Source organism: Microtus oregoni, unplaced genomic scaffold (genome assembly GCF_018167655.1).
Source record: "Microtus oregoni isolate MIOR12 unplaced genomic scaffold, Mior012 000000F_ref0000247, whole genome shotgun sequence".
Lineage (NCBI taxonomy): Eukaryota > Metazoa > Chordata > Mammalia > Rodentia > Cricetidae > Microtus > Microtus oregoni.
The window spans coordinates 45,684,249-45,710,470 of NW_024543059.1; the positions used below are offsets into that span (position 1 = coordinate 45,684,249).

Sequence of the window (26,222 nt, forward strand, 5' to 3'; positions counted from 1 at the left end):
CAGCCCCTACAGTCTTGGTTCCAGTCTGAAACCCACAAGTGGCATATGGAGGTCAGAGGTTGTCTGTCCTCCTATGAATTAGTATCCTCCAGACGGTACCACAGCCTTCATCTTAGGAAACAGGAGGGCCACTGAGCAGGTCCTAACTAAAATGAGAAAATCATTTGAGATGTCTGATTACGGTTTTCAGTAGAAATGAATGTAAAACAGCCCTGACGTTGAGGGATTCTGAGTGGGTGTTGATGAGTTCCTCGTAGTCATGCTGCTGTGCTTGGGATCACATGGCCTCTTGCATGCTGGCAGGCACTCCACCACCGAGCTATACCCCGGCCCCTCACGGGGGCAGTCTATTCTGGGACTCTGTCACTGACCGGTATCCCACACCAAGATTAAAATTTCAATCCAGCTCGCTGCTGAAGGGAGTATAGTCTGTGTACTGGAGCAAGAACAAAAAGTGAAGGCAACATTCCTAAATTAAGAAGAAAAGAACAAAGTCAGCAAACAGATATGAAGGTTTTAGAAAGTTAATAACTAAATATTAATCTAAACATGATTGGGGATGAAGAGATGGGTCAGTGGCTAAGAGCACTTGTTGTTCTCATAAGGGACCTGAGTTTGGTTTCCAGCACCCACATCGGGCAGTGCATAACTGCTCATAATTGTAATTCCATCTCCAGGAGAGCTAACACCATCTTTGGCCTCTGTTGGCACACGCACACACACACACACACACACACACACACACACACACACATATATATGTAACATATATACTATATATTATATATATTATTATTACATATATACTATATATGTAATATAGTAACAAGAATATACACATAAATAAAAGCAAATAAAAAGGCAAAATTATGATTTGAAGATAAAAGATTGATTGTAATCTGCTCCTCTTTGTGTGTGTGTTTATGAATTGTGTGGTGTGGTGGATTTATACACATATGCATGACTTCCATGTGCAGATCAGAGGTCAACATCACATGCATTCCTCAACCACTCTTGAGTCATCTTTATTTTTTACTGAAAAAATTGTTTTCATACGATATATTCTGGTCATGATTGTCTGCCTTTCCACAGATCCTCCCCACCTCCTCACACACCCAACTCCCCACCACCTCACACACCCAACTCCCCACCACCTTACACACCCAACTCCTTGCCCTTTCTTTTTCTCTCTCTCTTTAAAAAGCAAACAAAGAAACAAAGCAAGCAAACAAACGAAAGGGACCAAGTGTCTTTCTGACCTAGAGTTCATCTGTTCTGGCCAGACTGGCTAGCCAGTGAGCCCCTGCTACCTATCAATCTGTCCCTACCTCCCTAGTCCTGGGATTCTAGGCACACACCACCACACCCAGCATTTGTGCAACTGTCAGGGATCCCAATCCAGAAGCTCATGCTTGTTCGAGGACAGCACTTTCCCAGCCCCACATGCCTCTCTTAAAAACAAACAAAGCCGGGTGATGGTGGCGCACACTTTTAATCCCAGCACTCGGGAGGCAGAGGCAGGTGGATCTCTGTGAGTTCGAGACCAGCCTGGTCTACAAGAGCTAGTTCCAGGACAGGCTCCAAAGCCACAGAGAAACCCTGTCTCGAAAAACAAACAAACAAACAAACAAGCAACAACAAGCCTCAATAAAGTCACACTAGCCATGAAGAGGTTAGAGCTAATGGGCCAAGCAGTGTTTAAATGAATACAGTTTCTGTGTAATTATTCTGGGGCTAAGCTAGCCATGTGGGAGCCGGGCAGGTCAAAAAGTAGGTCTGCCTGCAGCTCCTTTCTACAAATTGTGCCCAACATGGGGCTCGAACCCACGACCCTGAGATTAAGAGTCTCATGCTCTACCGACTGAGCTAGCAGGGCTCCCTACCCAGAACTTTTCTTAGCTTTCTCTGGTCCGATGTTCGGATATTCAAGCCTCCACATTGAAATTTGTTTTTCACTGCTAGCCCCAAATAACAAGGAGACTTATTATTACTTATGAAAGCTCAGCCTTGGCTTAGGCTTGCTCCTAACTCGTTCTTATAACTTCACCCATCTTTTTAAATCTCGATTCTGTCACATGGCTTGTTACCTCATCTCTCTGTACTGCCCATCCTGCTTCTTTCTCTCCACCTGCCTGGCAACTTTGCCTTTCTTCTTCCTAGAGTTCTTTCTGCCTAGAAGTCCCGCTAATACCTTCTGTCTAACTATTAGCTGTTCATTTTTTTTATTACACTAATCACAGTAATGCATGTTTATATAGTGTACAAATATCCTACAACATATCACAGCTAGATAGTAAAAATTTTATCTGGGGGGGGGGAGGGGCGGTAAAGCAGACAGCATTGTCTGTCTCTGTAAAGTGACACAAGGTCCTAGCTAATCCAACAGCTTCCCAGTCACAGGAAACCCAGGCTCCTCTACACTGTTACTCTGTGATGGTCTTGTCTCTCCCCTTCTGATCCAAGACGGCAGCTGGCTCCACCAATGTGTCCATGCAGAGAGCAAGAAGTGGGAGGTCTGAGGAAGATTCCCTTTAGTGAAGGATGCCTTCTGAGAGTGACTCACACTTCTGCCTGTATCCCACGGGGCAACCCTTAACTGGAGGGAAACATGGTGGATGTAGGTTATGAAACCTCTTTTCTGTGAACTCTCATCTATATGAGGAAAAGGGGAAAATCCAGCAAATTTTTCATTGCACTTTTCTTTCTGATGCCAGGGATGGAATCCAGGGTCTTACACACCTAGAAAAGTGCTCTACTATTGAACCACATGCACTTATTGTAGAGACGGGATTTGTATCGTAGCCTAGGCTAGCCTCAAACTTGCAATCCTCTTGTTTCTAATTCCTGAATGCTAGGATCATAGCTATGTGTCAACACCCCAGCTATCTCTGTAGCTTCTTAGCAAAAGAGAAAAACAACAACAACAACAACAAAACCCCACAGTTCTTCTCAGGGCAAAAGACTTCCCTGTACAGCTAGAACAGATGCTCATAAACACCTGTGCCTCCCTCGTTATCACTTCTGACAACATAGGGAATGTTAACCTGGGAGCAGAACACTCCTGCTTAAACTCTATCACCCCAAACGTATCTTACCACCAGGGGGAGACAGGGCACTTGAAACCAATCAACTTGGATTATAGTCTATATTCTCTAGGGGAAAGGAGAGCTGGATGAAAAATAAAATGAAGCCAAGAATCCCCAATAAGCTTCAGGAGATGAGAGCGGAATGGGAGGGTAATAGCAGTGTTGGAGAGATTGCTCAGCAGTTGAGGGGGTTGCTGCTCTTGTAGAACATCCGAATATGGTTCCCAGTACTAACATGGTGACTCACAACAACCTGCAACTCCAGCTCCAGATCTTATGCTTTCCTTCCAGCCTCCTTCAGCACTGCACTCACATGAACACGCACACGTGCACACTTGTGCATGCACACACACACATTTACAATAATAATACATCTTTAGAAATAATGTCAACAATAGTGATAGCATTAAACATTAAGACTGGGGAGAGGCTCAGCCCATAAAGTGTTTGTTATTCCAGGATGAGGACCCGAGATTCCCAGAATTGATGTAAAATAAAGCTGGAGCCGGATGGAACTTTACCCCGTAAGCCACAGTCTTGTGGCAACATACAAATTACCATAAATGGGTTAAATTTAAATGTAAGAGTTAGCCAGTAAGAATCTAGAGCTAATGAACCAAGCAGTTATTTTATTAATACAGTTTCTGTGTGATTATTTAGGGAGTTTGGGTGGCCGGGACATGAACCAGCGGCCTCCATACAACACCTACATTTATGGCTTGTGTGTGCATACAGGTGCATTACATAGGGAGGTCAGAGGACAATTATGGCAGGTGTCTGTGTGCACAGGGGCCACATTGCACAGGGGTCAGAGGACAACTTGTGGGAATTGGTTCATTCCTTGAACTCAGGTTGTGATTTTTGATGGCAAAGCCTCTTTATTTGATGAGCCATCTCACCTGCCAGCCACATTTAAATTCAGGTCTATCCTGGAGATTTCTAAGATTTACAGAAATAAACACAGTTATTTTTCTTTAAACCCAAAAACTTGGTGCTTCTTTAAAATGGCCTGATGTGAGTATCACAGACTGGTTGTGAGGAGGCAGGAAACCTTGGGAGGGTCAAGGTTATGGAAACAGTAAATATCTGGGGACTGCCATAGTTCTTTGAGACATGCTGAAATCTAATGATGCCAGCCACACCTCCAGAGAAGGCGTGTTCCATATGTTTCCATCTCTCCAATGGTGCTGGTCCTCCCAGGGTCAACCTGGGCTTTGGGTCTGATGGGCTTTCTGTCCAGTGTGAGAGGGTGTCTTGTCTGCAAAATCATTCTTTGGAAATGATGTTTTCAATCTTTCTGTGCTTTAGTTTCTAGCTCTGAAAATACAGATGTCTTTCCTTTTGTGATTCTCTTTAAACCATCTGTACAAATAAATGGCTCGAAAGACGCTGGAGGAGTGTGTACATTCATGCTTGCTGGGAATGAGGTGTCCCAGGAAGACGCTGGAGGAGTGTGTACATTCAGTGCTTGCTGGGAATGAGGTGTCCCAGGAAGACGCTGGAGGAGTGTGTACATTCAGTGCTTACTGGGAATGAGGTGTCCCAGGAAGACGCTGGAGGAGTGTGTACATTCAGTGCTCGCTGGGAATGAGGTGTCCCAGGAAGACGCTGGAGGAGTGTGTACATTCAGTGCTCGCTGGGAATGAGGTGTCCCAGGAAGACGCTGGAGGAGTGTGTACATTCAGTACTCGCTGGGAATGAGGTGTCCCAGGAAGACGCTGGAGGAGTGTGTACATTCAGTGCTTGCTGGGAATGAGGTGTCCCAGGAAGACGCTGGAGGAGTGTGTACATTCAGTGCTCGCTGGGAATGAGGTGTCCCAGAAAGACGCTGGAGGAGTGTGTACATTCAGTGCTTGCTGGGAATGAGGTGTCCCAGGAAGACGCTGGAGGAGTGTGTACATTCAGTGCTTGCTGGGAATGAGGTGTCCCAGGAAGACGCTGGAGGAGTGTGTACATTCAGTGCTCGCTGGGAATGAGGTGTCCCAGGAAGACGCTGGAGGAGTGTGTACATTCAGTGCTGGGAATGAGGTGTCCCAGGAAGACGCTGGAGGAGTGTGTACATTCAGTGCTCGCTGGGAATGAGGTGTCCCAGGAAGACGCTGGAGGAGTGTGTACATTCAGTGCTCGCTGGGAATGAGGTGTCCCAGGAAGACGCTGGAGGAGTGTGTACATTCAGTGCTGGGAATGAGGTGTCTCAGGAAGACGCTGGAGGAGTGTGTACATTCAGTGCTCGCTGGGAATGAGGTGTCCCAGGAAGACGCTGGAGGAGTGTGTACATTCAGTGCTGGGAATGAGGTGTCCCAGGAAGACGCTGGAGGAGTGTACATTCAGTGCTGGGAATGAGGTGTCCCAGGAAGACGCTGGAGGAGTGTGTACATTCAGTGCTCGCTGGGAATGAGGTGTCCCAGGAAGACGCTGGAGGAGTGTGTACATTCAGTGCTGGGAAGGAGGTGTCCCAGGAAGACGCTGGAGGAGTGTGTACACTCAGTGCTTGCTGGGAATGAGGTGTCCCAGGAAGATGCTGGAGGAGTGTGTACATTCAGTGCTTGCTGGGAATGAGGTGTCCCAGGAAGACGCTGGAGGAGTGTGTACATTCAGTGCTGAGAATGAGGTATCCCAGGAAGACGCTGGAGGAGTGTGTACACTCAGTGCTTGCTGGGAATGAGGTGTCCCAGGAAGACGCTTGAGGAGTGTGTACATTCAGTGCTGGGAATGAGGTGTCCCAGGAAGACGCTGGAGGAGTGTGTACACTCAGTGCTTGCTGGGAATGAGGTGTCCCAGGAAGACGCTGGAGGAGTGTGTACATTCAGTGCTGGGAATGAGGTGTCCCAGGAAGACGCTGGAGGAGTGTGTACATTCAGTGCTTGCTGGGAATGAGGTGTCCCAGGAAGACGCTGGAGGAGTGTGTACATTCAGTGCTGGGAAGGAGGTGTCCCAGGAAGACGCTGGAGGAGTGTGTACACTCAGTGCTTGCTGGGAATGAGGTGTCCCAGGAAGACGCTGGAGGAGTGTGTACATTCGGTGCTGGGAAGGAGGTGTCCCAGGAAGACGCTGGAGGAGTGTGTACATTCGGTGCTGGGAAGGAGGTGTCCCAGGGCTACAGCACGGGCTCTGCTTCCCTCCTGCATAGTTGTGTCCCGTGGATCCCAGCCTGGCAAATTTGCTCGTCCTCCATCATTTTGTTCTAGTTGGGGTCTCAACTGTCCATCCATATTGGTGAGGGTGATCTTCTTCACTTGGTCTACCATTCAAACACTGACATCTGGAAACACTGTCAGGATCATACCCAGACAGTTTCATCAGCTACTGGGCATCTGAGCCCAGACACACGGGCACATAGAGCTAACCATTGCACTCAGATGCCTAGACTGACTGGGTCAAATCCTTCTTGCCTACCGTCACCAAACCCAAGCGCTAATGTTTACACTGTGGTGAATGAAACAGTCTCGGCACTGCCCCTGTGATGTGCAGAAGCACCATCACACTCTGGCGAAGTTCCTCTCCTTGGCTCATAGATGGCACCTTCTCGCTGGAATCTTTCGTAACCCAACTCACAAGGGCTCTATCTTCTGGAGGCTTTCTCTGCTTGGTGCCACCAACATGGGAGAGGAATCCAACATGTTTTGGGACACTCAAATAATCAGATCATAGCTGGATGTAGTGGCACATGCCTTTAATCCCAGTTCTCGGGAGGCAAAGGCAAGTGGATCTCTGAGTTTATGGCCAGCCTGATCTATATAGTGAGTTCCAGGACAGCCAGAGCTATATAGGAAGACACTGTCTTGGAAAACAAAAACACACAAACAAAAATTCAGATCACAGCAGCCATTGACAGGTGCAGACATGCCCTCCATCAGAGGTGGAGTTTATATATAGCAAGAGCAGGTGAGAGGTGGGAGATGGAAAGAGAAGACCGACCTCCAGGTCAACTGAAGCCATTCTCCATTGCGAAAGGACGACGCAGGAGATAGGATAAAGCAGGAGGACTGAGGAGGTATCTTCCCTATTTCCCCTCACACACAGTTGCTTTGCCTCCTCACTGACCTGACCCTCAGGGAAGGGAACCTACATCCATATCAGAGCCGCACACCCAGAGACATTCCATCTTGTCTTTTGATAGGAGATACCATGGATAGCCTGCTTGGTGTGCCCAAAGGAGTCTGGCAGGACATGTACGACAGTGTTCTTGGGGCCTGAACAAATGTATATTCCCCTGATAGGGCACTGGTGGCAGGTCAGAGTAATAACACACCACAGTCCAACATGGGGAACCAACGAGTTTATTGGGGTTACTTACAGGAGCAATGTCTCAAAAGCGAATACATCCCTGAAAGCCCACTCCAGCATAGGCATTGGTTTCAGGAGCAATGTCTCAAAGGCGAATGCATCCCTGAAAGCCCACTCCAGCATGGGCATTGGTTCCAGGAGCAATGTCTCAAAGGCGAATGCATCCCTGAAAGCCCACTCCAGCATGGGCATTGGTTCCCAAAAGCTGCCACTTGCTGTATGCAGCTAAATATAATGGCAGATGCAGCGTCAGCACCAGGGCTGCAGAAATGGACAATGGAGGCATCACAACACAACCTCGACTTTCAGTGTGACTGGGTCCTTTCAAGCAATTACCACAGAAATGCACAGCCATAGGAACATTCAGGGAAATGAAGGATTTAGTAGAGAAAAGAGCATCAATGAATATAAGCAAAAAATGAACAGGAACAAGGCAAAACCGCATGACCACAAAATGATAAAGCAAAATGAGGTGCTCTATTAGAAAAATAAAATTAGAAAAACAAGGTCTATTTATATATCACATGGGTGATACATGAACCAATCTGCCTACTGTCTAAGGTGACTGACAAGATGTGCAAACACAACCTTCTGTGTTCATGGACCATAAGGAGGATAAGGTTGAGTTATTCAACTTAGGCACCCCGATCTCCACAAAGAAGTTGGCCAGTTCTTAATGTCCACTGCAGACCGCGTCTTACAGTGTCCCCACATCTGTGTTTATATTATAATGCATCTGGCACTGATAGCGGATACTGGAAGGTAGGAATCATTCTACATGCCCACTGGGCAAGAAAGTAGGCTGATACTGGCCCCAGAACTCTAACCCACCTCTACCTGGGTAATGGACTCCTCTGGTATGCAAACTCAGCCTTCCTCATCTGTGTCCTTTCCTTTTTTGATCCTGAAGATGACTTCTTCACTGGGAATGGCAGGTGCTGTGACTTAAAAGGATGGTAGATTTTTTTAAAAATTATTTTTTACCAATAGCTGAAGAGAGAGCTCAATGAACACTTAGTTGTTGGGTGGCTGTTACTTCTCTGAACTATTCGCTGGCGAGTGAGGATGAGAAGAGAATCTTCTGGAACGCAGCTCCGCGCCAGCTGCACAGGAAACTCTGGGGTCTTCCTAGTGGCCATGCCTCTTCCCCAGGCTGAGGCGTGCTTTTCAGTGAGACAGCTGCCCAAGTAACTGAAGCCCCTTAAGTAACCACAGAAAACCCACATTTACCAAGCTGCACAGGAATGGAAAAATTCTCTTCGTCTGTGGTTAGTTGCCTTCTTCAGTTGGGGTGTAAAACACCGACTCTACAGGAAGTCACTAGATGAAGAACCCAAGAGGTAGCAAGCACAATGCTTGTCATGAAAAGATAAGATGGGGCATCTGACTCCTACGGTCCACTAAAGCATTTCAGAAACTGGGAGCCCAGGACCTGCTGCCTCCAGTGTCTGTCTCTAGTTCTGGATATTTGAACCTGGGAAAGGTCCTGCTTACCCCACACGACCCATCCTACTCCTGTGCTCCCAGTCTCTGGGGCTCCTGGAATAATTTCACATCAGCAGACATGTCTTCATTGGTTTCTACTCTTGGTATCTCTTGCTAGAAGATTTGATTTCCACAAGAGCTGGAAGCTGGGTGGGCGACTAGAGGTTGTAAGGAGAGCTGCTGGGCAGAGGATGCAGTCTGGATGATGGGGCATGACCATGGATCTGCAGACACTGGACAGTCCTGGGAAGTCATGTGACCACTGATCCAACATCAAACGCTCAGAATCCAAGTGAAGGTCACTGTGCAGACTTGGCAGAGCAGGCTCAGGAGAGGCCTACTCTTGTCGCCAGAGTCTAACTCGGTTATTGCCAAGGTGAGGATGCAGGTGATGTTCGCTAGCTCTGGGTGGGGGTCTGATGACAGATAAGGCTCATCAAGACCAGGCACCTGCCCGGCACATGGCAAATATGCATCAAGACTTCATTTAAATTTCGCGCAACCATTTCAGTATAGACAATAACCTTTAGTATTGAGGCTGGATGCTATTCCTTAATTTGCCCTATGGTCACCGAGTAGAAGAGCAGGCAAGGATCAGTCTCAAAGGACACACTCTTCCCATTGCCTTCTTGATTTAGAAGCTCATGAGAGCAATAGCCACTTCTGGTTCCTATTCCCTTTTTAGGCTAATTCTGTGTCCATCCATGGCATGCCACACAGCCCATTTTTTCCTGACATATCACTTAAATTCACAGACCCAATCTCTTGTGTGCACCAGGTCCTCCATTCACAGACCACTTGATGCCGGTCCATAGGGAGTGGCCCCTACACAGAATGCAGACATCGACACCAATAATCTTCAGTATCCTTGGATCACCACCAAACTACAGTTTTACCTTCCAATCACTGAGGTAGCTTAGGCTCCTAAATGTCACTCACTACCTTGAAAGTCAACAGATATTTCCCAAAGAATCTAATTTACTGGTTTCCTGAGACTCAATCCCAAACACGGCTCAAATAACATGTCCCAATATGGAAGCAGCATCATTTTAGTCACCCGTCAATCACACACACCATGCCCACCAGGTCAGAGGACAGCACTGGCCCATGCCCATATATGTGTCCTAAGGCTACAATTAGGACTAATAATCTTTTTTTTTTTTTTTTAAGATCTTGTCTTTTGAGCTCCAGCGTCCAGCAGGACTGAAAAGCCCTGGTACCTGCACAAAGCACCATGCCCAGCTCTGCTGACTGGAGCCCATGTGCTTCCGTCCTGGCTTTGTTCTCTCCCTCTGTGGGTTTACCTCTGGAACAAAAAAGAAGCATAAAGAAAAAACCGAGACTGGTTGTCTTCTCAGTTCTAGCCCAAACTGTGAATAAACTAGTTTGCCCATTTTGATCTTCTTTATGCCATTTTTCTCCTGTGGGCCAGTGTTTGTCCACAGAAGTCCAATCAGTGGTCCAATGACTTATGGCTCACTGGAGTATAAACCCTAGTGTGGGTGATGACTGGGATCACTGGAATATAAACCCTACCATGGGTGTTGACTGGGCTCACTGGAGTATAAACCCTAGCGTGGGTGTTGACTGGGCTCACTGGAGTATAAACCCTAGCGTGGGTATTGACTGGGCTCACTGGAGTATAAACCCTAGCGTGGGTGTTGACTGGGCTCACTGGAGTATAAACCCTACTGTGGGTGATGACTGGGCTCACTGGAGTATAAACCCTACTGTGGGTGATGACTGGGCTCACTGGAGTATAAACCCTAGTGTGGGTGATGACTGGGATCACTGGAATATAAACCCTACCGTGGGTGTTGACTGGGCTCACTGGAGTATAAACCCTAGCGTGGGTGTTGACTGGGCTCACTGGAGTATAAACCCTAGCGTGGGTGTTGACTGGGCTCACTGGAGTATAAATCCTAGCGTGGGTGTTGACTGGGCTCACTGGACAATGTGTAGGCAGCTGTATGATCAGAGACTCTCTCATGCCCAGTGGTAATTATTACTTTAGAACCTTGAGAAGAGACTGTTACAAATCTTACATTTCAGTAACTTCCTAAGGCTTGTAAGATGTTTCTGGCATCTTTTAAATTTTTGTTATTTTGAATTACATGTGTTGGTATGGGTACAACATAGGGAAATGATTGCTACAATTTCCCACAAACTTTAAAATAGTTTGGTAACTGTATGACTTAAATCATTAACTACAGAGACTTAGTTCAAATCATCATTTGAGACTTCTTTCTGTGACAAAATAGTCCTTTAAAAGACTAACACAGGGCCAGGGAAATGGCTGTTAGTAATGCCTTTGTCACACAAACATGAGGACCTGAGTTTGGTCCCAGGAATAATTTGTAATCCCAGTGATGTTGAGATGGGAGTTGAAAACAAGTAGGTCCTTAGAGCTCACTGGCCACCTAGGTTAGACTTCTTGGGGAGAGTGAGAGCCAATAGGAAACTTTTTCTCAACAAAAAGGTGTCTAAGAATCAACACTTGAGGTAGCCTCTAGACATCTTCACTTCTGTGGACACACATCTGAGCACACCAGCTATCATTTCCATCAGGGTTGCTGTAATTATATTTAAGAGACCCTAAGGTTGGGTCTGTTGTCTCTTAATGTTCCCTCATAGGAGGGATGTGGAGGGCCACTGATCCCTCACCTGGTATCTCAACATTCCCCTCCCTGCAATTTGAGTCTGTAGCCTCATGGTCTTGGAAGATTCTGAAGTATACATTATAGTAGAATAATTGAAGAAGGGATGTCATCTATGCAGTTATGGGGATGTTGAAATCTATGTTGGGGTGAGATTTTCTAAGTAGTGTGGCTGCTTTGGGCTCCAAAGCTCCTGAAAGTATCCCTCATGCTCTGTAAGTATGTCTAATAAACTCACCAATTCCCTAAGTTGGGCTTCGGGGGGAGAACTTGGGAGGAGGTAGATACTTGTCTTCTCAAGGTAAGATTTCTCATAGTACACAAGAAGACACCCACAGACAAGTGTACCCAAAGGCACGCATACACACAGCAATGCATGCACATTGATATTTGTACTTCTCCTTACAACCCTTCATTCTTTTTTCCTCAGGTATAATTTGCATATTTAAAATAAGCAATGCACAGCTATAATTAGGTGTCTTTATTTAAATTAAAAACATGGATAAAACCCAAAGCTGAAGGGTCTCCATGACATAGGGCAACAGGATATCCGAGAGGAGTGCCAACCATCTATAGTTTAGCAGAAACCAAAGGCTTTGAACCCTTGCAAGTAAAGATATATGGACAAAAGGGTTTATTGCAAGACTCACTGAGTCACACTACAGCTTCCATGACAAGACTGGTTTTTCTTTTTCTCTTCAGGGCGGTTTGCAAGAGCAGAGGGTAGATACAAAGGGACGAGAAAAGAACAGGATTGAGATGCATGATGCGAAAGACACAAAGAACTTTTGTGGAATATTCCTTTACACTGTGACTGGTTTAATAAAAAGCTGAATAGCCAATGTTGGCTGAGGTTTTCTGTCCTGCCTGGTTCTGAGTCATTCAGTCCCAAAGAAATCACACAGAGGTATACATTAGTTATAAACTGATTGGGTCTAGTAGCTCAGATTTCTTATTAACTCTTATAACTTATATTAGCCCATTATTCTTGTTTATGTTAGCCACATGGCTTGGTACTTTTTTTGGCAAGGCAGTCACATCTTGCTTCCTTGAGGCTGGGTCACGACTGCAGACTAGGACTTCCTATTTCCCAGAATTCTCCTGTTCTCATTGACCCACCTCTACTTCCTGTCTAGTTGTCCCCACCTATACTTCCTGCCTGGCTACTGGCCAATCAGTGTTTTATTAAAATACAATTGACAGGGTACAAACCATTGTCCAACAGCAGGCCAATAACTAGACAGGATGTCAGGGAACAGCGGATGCTGGGAAGATGGTGACATCGCCAGCCAGACACAGAGCCAGCAAGATGGGCATTGTGGAGATGAGGTAATAAAGCCATGAGGCAGAAAGTAAACTAATGCCAATGGGTTAATCTAAATTACAAGAGCTAATTAGAAACAAATCCAAGCTATCGGCCAAGCTTTCATAATAAGAAGTCTCTGTGTCATTTTTTTGTGAGCTGGTGGCCCCAAAAGAAAAATCTGTCTACAAAGAATAAGTAAAAAGTTTTTTAAAAAAATTAAAACAAAACCAATCATGGAAAAGGATTTGACTTTGTGGGAAAATCTTCCACAAGATCACAGTATCTGTAAGAACAGGGTGAGGTAGGAGTCCCTAGGTCTACTGAAATCTGACTTGCGTTTGAAGGACTTTGTGCATTGGAACCCATTTCAGGTCTCTGCACTGAATGAAATAGACGGACCTTCAGTTGTTGAGAACTTTCCTAGTCCATCACTGGCAATGTTTTCTTCCATTTCCGTGTGGTGATGGCCTTCGGCTGGCGTGGAGACAGAACAACTGCACACGCGCGCGCGCACACACACACACACACACACACGCGTACACACACACACATGCACACACACACATACACACACGCACATACACACACGCACATACACACACATATGCACACACACACACACGCACACACACATGTACACACACACACGCACACACACACACACACGCATACAAACATACACACACGTACACACGCACACACACACATACACGCACACACACACGCACACACACGTACACACACGCGCACACACACGCACACGCACACACGCACACACGTACACAGGCACACACACACGCACGTACACACACACGCACACACGCACGCACACACACGCACACACACACATACACACACGTACACACGCACACACACATACACACACACAGACACGCACACACACACGCACGCACACACACGTACACACGCCCACACGCACGCACACACACACAAGCACGCACACACACACGCGCACGCACACACACACGCGCACGCACACACACGCGAGCACACACACGCACACACGCATGCACACACACACACACACACGTACACACACACGCACACACACACACACACACACAGCACTAAGGGTTGTCAGCAGTGTGAGTTTGTTGGTGAGATGACAGCTGCGACCTGCGCAGGAAGCCTTTCCCACACTGGTGACAGAGAAAGGGTTTTTCACTCCTGTGAGTTCTCTGATGTGCCTGTAAGGAAGACCTGCCGCTGAAGGCTTTCCCACACTCAGTGCACACGTATGGCTTCTCACCCGTGTGGATTCTCTGATGCTCGTTCAGTTGGGCTTTAGATGACATGGCTTTCCCACAGTCGCTGCACGCGTAAGGCCTCTCCCCAGTGTGAATTCTCTGATGTGTGCTGAGAACTGAGCTGTGGCTGAAGGCTTTCCCACAGTCGGAGCATATGTAGGGTTTCTCGCCAGTGTGTGTCCGGTGATGTACTTGAAGGTGGGATTTCCTCCTGAAGGACTTCCCGCAGTCACAGCATTTGTACGGTTTCTCGCCGGTGTGAATTCGATGATGCACGGGCAGGTGGGATTTATTACTGAACAGCTTCCCACAGTCGGGGCATTCGTAAGGCTTCTCCCCAGTGTGAAAGCGGCTGTGTTTCTTCAGATCCGATGCATAAACAAACAATTTCCCGCAGTGGCTGCATGTGTAAGGCTTCTCCCCGGTGTGGATTCTCTGGTGTGTGGTGAGGACCGACTTTTGGCTGAAGGCTTTCCCACAGTCAGAACACACATACGGTCTCTCACCTGTGTGTGTTCGAAGGTGCACCTTTAGGTGGGATGCATAGCTGAATGACTTCCCACAGTCGTGGCATTTGTAAGGCTTCTTTGTGTGGACTTCCTCGTGCACCTGCAGGTCGGATGTCCTTGTGAGTGGTTTCAGACAGTCAGGACATTCAGGTGTCTCTCCTCGGTTCGCTCCTGGGCAAGAGCTCAACTCAGAGTTTTGGAGGAAGGATTTCCCACATCTGTGACAAATAAAAGGTGTCCCTCTAGTGAGAGCCACTTGCTGCGGGCACAAAGCTGGCCTGGCCGGGAAGCCCTTCCCACATCTGGTATATTCAACTGGCTCATCCTGAGAAAGAACGTCATGCTTCCTACGTGGTGGCTTCGGGCTGAGAACCTTTCCTTTCCATGCTTTCTCCTCTCTGTCAGGCGCTGCACATACAGCATTCGGCGGGCTTTGCGTGAAGAGCTGACAGGATTCGACAATGCCGTCGGGCTGCCTGGTAGCACTGCTTTGATGTTCACTATGTGCTTCAAGGTTAGGGTTAGGCTGCAAAGGTTTCTCAAACGAGCAACACTCTGGAAATCTCTCCTGTGTGGAAATGAGGTGGAGATCTAAAGGAACGGACCCCCTGGGCGCCTCACACTCGTAAGTCTCGTCACTCATCAGCGGTCTCTGGGTGAAGAAAGCAGCAGAACTCAAGAGTGGGCTCTGGTTTGGCTGATCCATCCTCGTAGGGTCCCCATCCTGCCAGAGCTCCTCTATAACGGAACAATATGCACCACGTTTATGGACTTTTTCAGAGAAATCATTTGGAAAAGCAGCTTTCGCACAAATTTGACGAGCCGAGTCATGCTCTGATTCCCCTGTGAAGAGAAGAGATGAAGGAGCAGACACAGTGAGCATGATGGGGAAGGAATCAGCCTGAACAAAAAGAAGTCTCTGCCAGGTAGTAACGACGCTGAAGATGGAGACAATGGTGAGAAATGCTGACATGGCCCTTGTAACGCCCCAACCCTGATGTAACACAGCAACCGCGTGCGTTGTACCCATCCAGTAGAGTCACTATCTAGGGCAAGCACTAGACTGAACAGTTGTTTTCTAAAAGGACTCTGACCTTGAAGAATTATTGTGAAAAATAGTAGCTGTTTTCCATGATTTGTGGACTTGTTTTTCTGAGAGGATGTTACACCCTTGGCATGACTATGGTCACAAGATGCTTCTGGCACGCCTGAGGCATTTAGATTATTGGGTACTGCAAAGGGTACACAATAAGGACTAAGGGAGCAGGGGTGTGACGATTTCCTTAAGCGAAACAGAGAGTAGATTAGGAACCTTGGCATGAGGAAATACTTCAACCGAAAAACAACTCTGTGTAACAATCAGTAAATATGAATCAGTTCATCAGAGGCTGAGCTTTCCTGCTGCCATACAGGCCTTAGAATTTTATCTTGAGCGACCTGTTTCTCTGACCAACTCGTGCAACCTAGAACAGCTGTCACTATGAGGTGAATACGCGATCTCATTTAATCCTCACAACCACCCACAAGGCATCTGCTCCTATACTCTGTCTTCCTCATGAGGAAACGGAAGCAGCAGGCAGTAGATAATTTGTCGGGAAGACCTGGTTTGGCGAAAGACAATCCACTTACACAGGAGGCCCGTGCTATAGACACAGAAGGATAAACAAAGACAATCAACTTACGCAGGAGGCCCGTGCTATAGACACAGAAAGATAAACAAAGACAATCCACTTACACAGGAGGCCCGTGCTATAGACACAGAAGGATAAACAAGGGGAGGAAGCAGGCCTGGCTGTTACAGGCCCGGCTGCTGCTGGCACTGTCAATGACAGCCAATCTCAGAAGAAAGGGTTGTCAGCAGAGGCCTCCATTAGCTCGAGAAAAGCCTCTGATCATTTTCTCACCTGGTTAAATTTTTTTGTAACATTTTTTTCTTTCCCTCTGTTGGCAAGGATTAGCTAGCTACACACTTCACCCATGCTCCACAAGCCCTTCTCCTGAACTTTACACCCCCAAATTTTTGTTTTTGTATCTTATTTATCGGTTTAGTGTGTTTGTGTGCACAGGTGTACATGTTTACCCATGCACGCAGAGGCCAAGGATTGAGTGTCTTCTTCAATCACTTTCAACCTTATTTTCTGAGACAAGGTCCACCAACGAATCTGGAAATTGCCAGTTCAGTTAGAAATGGATGCAAGAAAGCCTCAGAGGTCCTCTTGTCTCGCAGACCCGGCACTGAGTTACAGGAGTCAGTTTCTGATGCGCGTGTTAGGGACTGGACCTGGATCTTCATGCTTGCATAGCAAGTTCTCTACCAGCCGGGTCACCTGCTCAGACTGCATGTGTGTGTGTGTGTGTGTGTCCTGTGTGACTGTGTGTACACTCGTGGAGGCAGAAGCAGACTGCATGTGTGTGCGTGTCTCCTGTGTGTACACTCGTGGAGGCAGAAGCAGACTGCACGTGTGCTATCTGTGCTCACCTTTGCATTGTGTGTAGAAGCTGGAGATCAACTTTAAATCTCTCTCTAGTGCTCTCATTTCTTTATTTGTTTATTTTTTGAGGCAGGGTGTCTCATTGAATCGAGAGCTCACTATTTCAGCTGGACTGGCTATCGGGTCCCTGATATCCCACTACCAGTGCTAGAGTAACAGACACACAGCCTTTTATATGGCAGCTAGGAACCCAAACTCAGGTCCATACCATCGCATGGCAATAATGTTACTCAGTGATTCAGTTCCAAGGGATTCAACACTCTCGTATGGCTCTGCAAGCACCAGGCCACACACATGGTACACAGGCATCCATGCAGGCAAAGCACTCATACATAGAAAATAAAAATAAATACATCTTTAAAATATATTTTATTTCTCCACTGTATCCCAACAACCTCAACGTAAAACAGTCAGTTACTGCTGACTTTGAGCACCCACTCGCTCAGTGGTTCTCACGTGGGTTCTCCTGGGGGAGAGGTCGAATAACCAATCCACAGGGGTCATATGTCAGATAGCCTACGTATCAGATGTCTCATTATGATTCATAACGTAGCAAAATTACAGTTATGAAGTAGTAACATAAACAATTTCCTGGTTGGGGTCACCATGACATGAGGAACTGCATTAAAGGGTCACAGCAGTAGGAAGGTTGGGAACCACTGCTTTAACTCAGCTAGGTTGCTTTGTCTGGTTCTTTATTCCAGTTCAAAATTACTTCATGAATAAGCAGCACAGGTGCCCTCAAAATCAACTCCCATGTCATCTCAGATTTGGGGTGACCCCCAAGAGCAGTTATTCTCTGCGTCCCCATGCTCATGGCTGCATTTCAAGCAGCCTTCCTTGCACATTCAGGACAAAGGCTCTAAGGATATCGTCCTGGTTCTCAAGCTGTTGTCCACAGCGTCCACTACAGCCTGCTTCCTTCCGTTTACTTTAGCAGACACTGGAAAATCATCTAAATTAGGAGAAACGGTATCTTCTGCTTAGTTTTGGAAATTCAAGACATAGAGTTTTTTTTTTATTTGCTAAACTGCTGCCCACAAGGCTTATTTCTGACACAACAACAAAACAAAAATGGAGATGATAAGCCAATCAACAGATTATACGCAATGGGGAACACCAGCAGAGCGGACAGTAACAGAGACCTGTCTACGCCTGGCTCAGCAGAGCGGACATTAACAGAGACCTGTCTACGCCTGGCTCAGCAGAGCGGACATTAACAGAGACCTGTCTACGCCTGGCTCAGAGCAGACAGTAACAGAGACCTGTCTACGCCTGGCTCAGAGCAGACATTAACAGAGACCTGTCTACACCTGGCTCAGAGCAGACATTAACAGAGACCTGTCTACGCCTGGCTCAGAGCAGACAGTAACAGAGACCTGTCTACGCCTGGCTCAGAGCAGACATTAACAGAGACCTGTCTACACCTGGCTCAGCTGAGCGGACAGTAACAGAGACCTGTCTACACCTGGCTCAGCAGAGCGGACAGTAACAGAGACCTGTCTACGCCTGGCTCAGCAGAGCGGACAGTAACAGAGACCTGTCTACACCTGGCTCAGAGCAGACATTAACAGAGACCTGTCTATACCTGGCTCAGAGCGCAAGTGAGGAAAACACTCGGGGTCATTTGCAATTGGAAACACACGGCCACTGAAAGAGCTGGTGTGGTCTACATCATACGAAATAATTGGATATTTGTGTCTAATATATTAGGAAGAAGAGAAAGAAAACAGAAACGTTTGCCACAAGAGAAACTAGCAATAGAATGTTAACTGAAAGTGAAATCCAAAAATCTCAACAGGACAAAAAGTCTAAATAAGGAAACAGGGAATTAGTTTGTACTGATCTCAGCAGAATTAAAAGGTCATGTAAATTGTGTAATAGAAAGTAAAAATGAGCAGGAACTGTGAAGTAATAAACTCAAGGACAAGAGCCCAGAAATGGAAATTCCACTTTCTAACGTGGATGAGGATGACCCCAGTTTCCCACGTTTCAAAACTAAGGAAGGGGTCATTCACAGGACCAGTCCTCTGAACAGCTAGACATGGCAGGAGGCTCACCACACAGAGACCACAGAGGCCACAGGGAAATCACAAGTCAACGTGTCCTGTGATAAAAACACTCGACAACCGGCAACGTAAGGGAAGAAAGACTTCACCTTACCATTCCAGGTTACAGCCCACCATTTCAGGGACTTCAAGATTGCGGGAAGCTGAGGAAACGGGTCACATGACAGACGAGAAAGACCGAACACAGGCATAGCTAATACTCAGCTCACTGTCTGTACTGCACATTCTATGACCCAGTTCCAGGAACGGTGCTGCCCAGAGCTGGGTATTCCCACATCAAATAACGGAATTCCCCAGAGACAAGGCCACAGGCCAACCTAGACAACTCCTCATCAAGACTCTTTCCAGGTGATTCTATGTTGTATCAACTTGACAAAAACAGCCACAGGAGGACTAAGAGGTCAGAATGGCTTAGAAGGCAATTCCTATAAGAAGTATGGCCAGGCCCACAAGCCGGCTGAGTGGGGAAAGGTGCTTGCTGTCAATCAAGCCTGATCCCTAGGAGAGAAGTGACTCCCTGCAAGTTGTCCTCAGACCTCCAAAGGGGTGAGTGGCATGTGCATGCCCAGGAACATAAACATATAATAGTAAGAAATGATTACATGGGGACATATGAAATAGGATTACGATGGTGCCACAGTTAGGTGGATACCAAAGAAGATCCAGGATAAAAAAGACAGTAAGGAAGGGATAAATAGTGTAAAAGAATTAGGAGTTTTACCACACAATGATAAAACTCACAAAAAATAATATATACATAGCAATGCCTTTCCATAACAGATATAATGAGATACTCTAAATTAATTATGAAAAGATATCACAGGAGGGCCTGGAGAGATGGCTCAGGGGTTCCGAGTGCTTGCTGCTCTTCCAGAGGACCAGAGTTCAGCTTCCCGCACCTTCATGGGTGCTCATAACCACCTGTACTCCAGCACTCTTTGGCCTTTTCTAACACACACACACACACACACACACACACACACACGCTCAAAATTTAAAAACTAAAACAAGGAACATGTATTTCACTCATTACACAAGCAATTTATTAACCACGCTGATAACGTCAACTGTCGACAACTAGGATGCACAAACAGAAATCCACGTGTGATTTGTTTCATGCTCTCCAAACACGGACTGTGAATTTGTACAGACCATTAGAATGCAAATATCCAGTAAGCACCTTTCTGCCCCTGCAAATGCTCGTAACAAAATGTACAGTGTTTCCTATGAAACCCTAGGTGACCGACCCTACTAGGGGATGAGTAAGTCAGTAGGCTGATGACACCTCTCACCTGTCTATCAGATGACAGTCACTCACCTTGACACGGACACCTCTGATGTGGGAAATCAGCGTTCTTCATCCTGAGGAGGGCCTCCGGCCTGGGATACCCTGTGAGTTGCAAGGCTACTGGATCTGTTGCGTCTTCGTAGGTCTTAGAGGGTATCCAATGAACTCTGTACTGGTTAACTGTAAAAGTCAACATTAAATAACATAAAAAGGTGCTCAAGAGTGAAGCAAGGCAGGGCGGTGGTGGCGCACGCCTTTAATCCCAGCACTCGGGAGGCAGAGGCAGGCGGATCTCTGTGAGTTCGAGACCAGCCTGGTCTACAAGAGCTAGTTCCAGGACAGGCTCCAAAACCACAGAGAAACCCTGTCTCGAAAAACGAAAAAACAAGCAAGGACAAAACAGAAATCATCACAGGTTTCTGATATTCCACCAAGTTTTACACAGAGAAAAATATGAGGCCCACCCTGGATCCCCAGCCCAGCTGTGCTCACCCACTGCCAAGAGGTGGCTGTAGATCTCCAACATCACGTCCTGGTACAGGCGTCGCTGGGCGGAGTCCAGATGCTGCCACTCCTCCTGGCTGAAGTCCACAGTCACATCCTCAAAGGACACCAATCTCTACACAACAGAAAGACACAGTAAGTAGCCATGAGTCTTTAATGATTTCCGCTCCCCAGGAAGCACCATTAAACTTTCCACCAAAAAAAGATTTCATTTTTATGTTCAGGCCTAAAGACGGTATATAAAAATACCCTGCCATGCATTGTATACTACGTCTCATCCAACCCCACAGAGGATAGAATTTCTCCACCAAATGTAAGCAGGATGACAGCTATTAAGCCATGTTATGCTTGTCTAGAGTTGTGTAGGGCTCCTGGGGCTCACTGCTACAGTATGAGCTTCTACTCGAGGGAAGACTGGGATTGGCAAAACAACAAATGTAAGGACTCAGCGAGGGCTAAAACGGGGCGTTTTACAAAGGTGCACAGAGAAACTGGTGGGAGGGCAGATTCAGCAGTGGCTGCCATGCTCTGTAGAGCACACAGCTTAAACTGTACATCAGAGGCTTGCGGTAGGACAGGTTGAGAGTGGAGCGGTAGGAAGGCCCATGCGAATTTGGGGAGCAACAGTGGGCTCTGGCGAGGTCTACACGCATCCAAACCCATCACTGGACACAACCGGGCAGGGGTGATTTGGAGGTCCAGCTTCACAAACCACCCATCAGCCACTCACCTGCGATACCATGATTAAGCCAAAGCTAGACTTGGAGGTACCTACTTCTTTGTCCCCTCTATCTGGGTTGACTAGAAACAGGACTCCCCAGGAGGTCATGGACGAGCAGACAAACCTGAACCCGAGAAGCAGCACACCGGGCATGTCACAAAATAATGAGGAAATGCTAGGGTTTCCATGCTCTGGGCTTCACTCTCAGCTGGAGACTCAGGGTCACCTCAGAAACGGAGCTCACATCTGGTACTGCCAATGTCTAGCCCCAGTTCTGGAGGACAGAACCTGGGCTTCACTCTCAGCTGGAGACTCAGGGTCACCTCAGAAACGGAGCTCACATCTGGTACTGCCAATGTCTAGCCCCAGTTCTGGAGGACAGAACCTGGGGCACCTCTCCTCACCTCACACAATCCATACTGCTCATCTGCTTCCAGTCTCTGGGGCTTCTGGCAGAAACCCCCGTCAGTAGACATGTCCTCTGTGCTGTCTCCTCTGGGCCTCGGATTGCCTCAGGATTCGGGTGAGCATGTGGAGCCTCTGAGTAGAGCTGACGTGCAGAACTCAGCTGTGCTGTGCTGGAAAATCAGCAGCGTGAATGACTTGGCACGACCCAGGGAGCTACAAAGACAAAGTCCTGGAAAGTCAGTGACCGTGGGTCACTCATACAACATTTGCCCTATCCAACAGGCATCATATAGACACTGCAGAGTAGGGAAAGCCCAACTCTTTTTTTTTTTTTTTTTTTGAGCAGGGTTTCTCTGTGTAACCCTGACTACCCAACAGTTCACTCTGTAGACCAGGCTGGCCTCGGCAGAGATCACCTGCCTCTGCCTCCTGAGTGCTGGGGTTAAGGGCATCCACCACCACGCCTAGCCTAACTTTTAACTTTATAAAGATCCAGGAAACAAACAAAAGACAATGATTTTGAACTCTGGTTACAAAGAATTCAGTGCAGGTTTCCCATCCTTTAGTGTGAGAAGAGAAGACAGTAAGCGATGTGAGCTTTCCAAAGAAAGGTGCAGTGTTCATAGGATTTGGGAATCAAGTCCTTAGCACCTGCCTGGCAGTGAAGAAAATACAGGCAAAAGAAGACTCTTTCTGCTTAACGGCACTCTGTCCTACTTCCAACATGTCATTTAGTTTAAGCTGCTGTGCTCTGCAGAGAATGCCAGCTGCTCCTTTATTTGTCCTGCCCGACATTTTCTTTGTGTGTACCTGTAAAAATGTTCCTTTTTAGCCCATACTTATTCTTTAAGCATGCTGTTTTACATGTCTGAACCAAGTTGATTCCCAGCACCCACATCAGGGGCTCAGACCACCTGTAACTCAAGCAAGGGCTTCCACCTGCATCCGTACCATGGGCACAGTCCCCAAACAGGCACACATCATGCTATTAAAAGTTGAAAGTGTCAACTCAGTTTCATTTAACGTTTGCTCAGTACTCTCAACTGTAGTCTCTCCGATGGCTCAACCGTCCCTAGAAGAAGGACAATCACGGGGACACAGCAAGGAAAGCTTGCGAGAAGAACAGAGACCTTGGCCCTGGAGTCCGACCTGCTCTTTGTGCTGTCAAAGATGGGAAACTTCAGACACTCCTTAAGCCCAATGTGTTTTCAAAAGGCGTCCAGGCAAAGACAGGGCATTAAGCTTCACTTGCTCAGGGCCAGAGGACATACTCTGAAAGACACCTACTAAGAAAGTAAATCTGATGGTTCATCTTCAAAATCGAAGCACCCTGAATCAACTTAGCTTCAGCTACACATGGACAAAAACATTAGACCCCTGCTAGTGTCTGCTACCTAACCTCCTCAAAAAACAAAACAAACCCCAAACCCCTAGATATTCAGAGTAGAAAAGACTAACAGCAACCTGCATTCACAACGAGGTCGTATGTCTACCAGCAATATAATAACCAGGGCGTGACATCTGGAGATGAGCATAAGAATGAGTGGCAGTGGGAGGGGTAAGATCTCCACAACTGTGTCCTCCTGATGATTACTTAGCCAATTAGGCAAAAGAAGTTTTTAATTCTCTGGGCACTCCAATTTACATGACACTTCTGTAACCCACACTCGGAGGCAGAAGCAGGAGAATCGCCGCTAAGTTTGAGGCCCATCTGTTGGCTTAGACTTCTTAGACTTCTGCTTGGCTGTCTCTACCCAACCTACACCATCTGAGGAACCTGCCTCACTCCATTTTGAAGGCAAGGGCTGTATTGTTAAAAATAGGTTTCTGTCTGTTTCCAGGAACCTGACCTGCCCCAACCCATGACCTTGACTTGGTTTTGGTAACAGGCAGCCCCAGAACCCTCCCTGATCACTCGTGACCACTCGGTGAGGGCTACTGTTTGAGATTTTCCTCTACTTCCTCACTACTCCACTGTTTTAGGTAAATCTGCTTTGCAAGGCAGGCTGTGGTGGTGCACACCTTTAATCCCAGGACTGCAGAGGCAGAGGAAGGCGGCTCCCTGTGAGTTCATCTATGTGGTCTACAGTTTTCCAGGACAGCTATGGCTACACAGAGTACCTCTGCCTTGAAACAAACAAATATGAAATGAAATAAACCTGCTTTACAACCACTCACAATTTTACACCTTAAAAGGCCCGAGGAATGGACTCGGAGCCGCTCTCCCTAACCCGACTTAGCAGGCAGGCACAGTCAGTTTTTGGGTGCACTCCAATAAAAATCTAGCTTGCTTCAAATTTGGCTCAGAATTGTAGGAGTGGTGTTACATTCTCACCTGGTGGGATTGACACATCCCCCTTCAGGGTTGAAGGTTCAAAGATTTTTCTAAATGCATTGGTCTTCTTCAATTCGAGAAACTGTAAAGCCCCTGAGAACAGACCACCCCCAGAGGAGGACAATTAGGCACCAGGATGAAGCTTCACAGTAGAAATAAACACCCAGGAGGAAAAAGATGGGCCTAGCACAAGGACCAGATTAATTTTCTGCGGGACCACATACACCATGACCAGGACTTCTTAATCATCTAAGTACACATGCAGCATCTAAAGGAGGATGTGGGCTATGAGGCCCCCCTGCTACGCTAAGCAGCCTCCATCTTCAGGGATCCCACTGGTACCACCTCGGAAGGCTAGGTACCACCTCGTAAGGGTAAAAGCCAGGAGCCATCACACCCTGCCAGATAACTTTATTAGGCGAACCTCTTGACCAGCAATCTCAAGCCTCTGTGTCACAACGACTGACTGGGGTCCCTGGGTTCTTTACCACTTCTGCCCCATGTGGCTGATTTGAAGAAACTTCCCCTCCTCTCTCTGCTTTTCACCAATAGGGGCACCAGACCACGGTCAACTTGTTGGGACTGCAGGGGGCCAAGCACTTAGCCTAACCCCTATTTACAGCACCACGCTGCTCAACTGCTGCTCACAGATCGTAGCCAAGTCCACGGGGTCCCAAAGACAGGCTAGCACACACCTTCAAGAGTCCCAATATTCAAACTGGTCACAGGAATTAGTACGTTTTAAATTTTTTCTTTCTCAGCACCTCCCTATGGGAAATGTAATGGGGTTGGAGAAATGTAATGGGGTTGGGAAATGTAATGGGGTTGAAGCCCTGGTCCCCAGCACTTGCACCCAGTTCCGCTCCCTAGAGCCCGGAGCTACGACCTCGCGCAGACTGCCCCATCCCTTCTTTCAATTCTGACACGGCGTAGGCTTGGGCAGGCCGAGGATACTGCGGCCCGGGTGTAGGGTGTAAAGTGTGAATAAACTCATTTTCCATCTTTTTCTCCTCTCGCAGGCAGACTCAAGCCTCAAGTCACGGCCATGCAAACACTCGCAGTCCAGAAGGCGATGCCGTCGCCCTCACAGACACACACCAGCCCCAGGCTCCATCGCCGCCCTCAGCAATACTGCTCTGCCTACTCCCACAGGACTCCCAGCCCAACCACGGCATCCCCCTGCAGCCTCCGCAGCCGTCGCTGGGCTGGACCAGCGCTCGGCAGGCAGTACAGCGCCCGCCCTGCCCCGCAGGCACTCACCTCACTGCGCCGCACAGAGAGCTGTGCGCAAGGCCCGCCCGGCAGCGACTTACGCCCGCGGACTGAGGATTCCCCAGGGTCGGAATCCTAACTCCCACGGCGTCCCGGTAACGAAAACAACACCAACACCGAACCACGTGAAGAACTAAGCGGAAGTAGTGCTCCAGAACGCCTCTGGCCACACCTCAGCCTGCCCCCGCCCCAGCGGAAGTCGGTATTGCGCGTGGCCACTGCGGCTTGTAAAGTTACCCAGCACCACTCGGGAGGCTATGCTTTGCTGATAGTCATAACGGTGTACATTTTGGTTCTTTTCCCAGCAAGACATTGTCGTGGCCACGTCCGTATTCCAGTTAGACGGAAGTCACCGTCAGAGTGCTCATTTCCGTACATGCATGGGTCATGTGGAATGCCACAGACGAAAAGTCTGAAGCTGCCTCACATCTTCAGGGGATTATTCTCTGCGTGGATGCACACGTGTCTAAGAGACTGATCTTTCATAGTCCTAAACTTTCTCTGTATTTTCACACGGACTTAGGGCTTTTTTTTC

The 26,222-nt window shown here is 47.5% G+C and overlaps 1 protein-coding gene across 2 annotated transcripts; it reads right to left on the minus strand.

The window, feature by feature from the left end:
- Nucleotides 1-371: 371 nt before the first annotated feature.
- LOC121448996 (zinc finger protein 175-like) lies at nt 372-25,809 on the minus strand. 2 transcript variants are annotated; one of them, XM_041653220.1, is made up of 6 exons: nt 25,676-25,809; nt 22,077-22,293; nt 20,940-21,066; nt 20,478-20,627; nt 14,092-15,441; nt 372-469 (listed from the first exon to the last, which is right to left on the minus strand). In XM_041653220.1, exons 2-6 carry the CDS (start codon nt 22,146-22,148, stop codon nt 390-392), a joined length of 1,779 nt encoding a protein of 592 aa, XP_041509154.1. In that variant the 5' UTR covers nt 22,149-22,293; nt 25,676-25,809; the 3' UTR covers nt 372-389. The 2 variants fall into 2 exon arrangements, with proteins under 2 accessions (XP_041509154.1, XP_041509153.1); XM_041653219.1 differs by lacking the exon at nt 372-469 and having other exon boundaries at nt 13,871-15,441.
- Between the last annotated feature and the right edge of the window lie 413 nt (nt 25,810-26,222).

What these genes read in the sequence shown, in the direction of transcription:
- LOC121448996 (XM_041653219.1), bottom strand. Translation starts at nt 22,148, where the DNA reads ATGTCTACTGACGGGGGTTTCTGCCAGAAGCCCCAGAGACTGGAAGCA. An exon ending in AGCAGTATGGATTGTGTGAG is followed by an intron (nt 21,067 to 22,076) that starts GTGAGGAGAGGT and finishes TCTGTTGTGTAG; the next exon opens with AGATTGGTGTCCTTTGAGGA. An exon ending in TCAGAGGTGTCCGTGTCAAG is followed by an intron (nt 15,442 to 20,477) that starts GTGAGTGACTGT and finishes TTCTCTTCACAG; the next exon opens with GGGAATCAGAGCATGACTCG.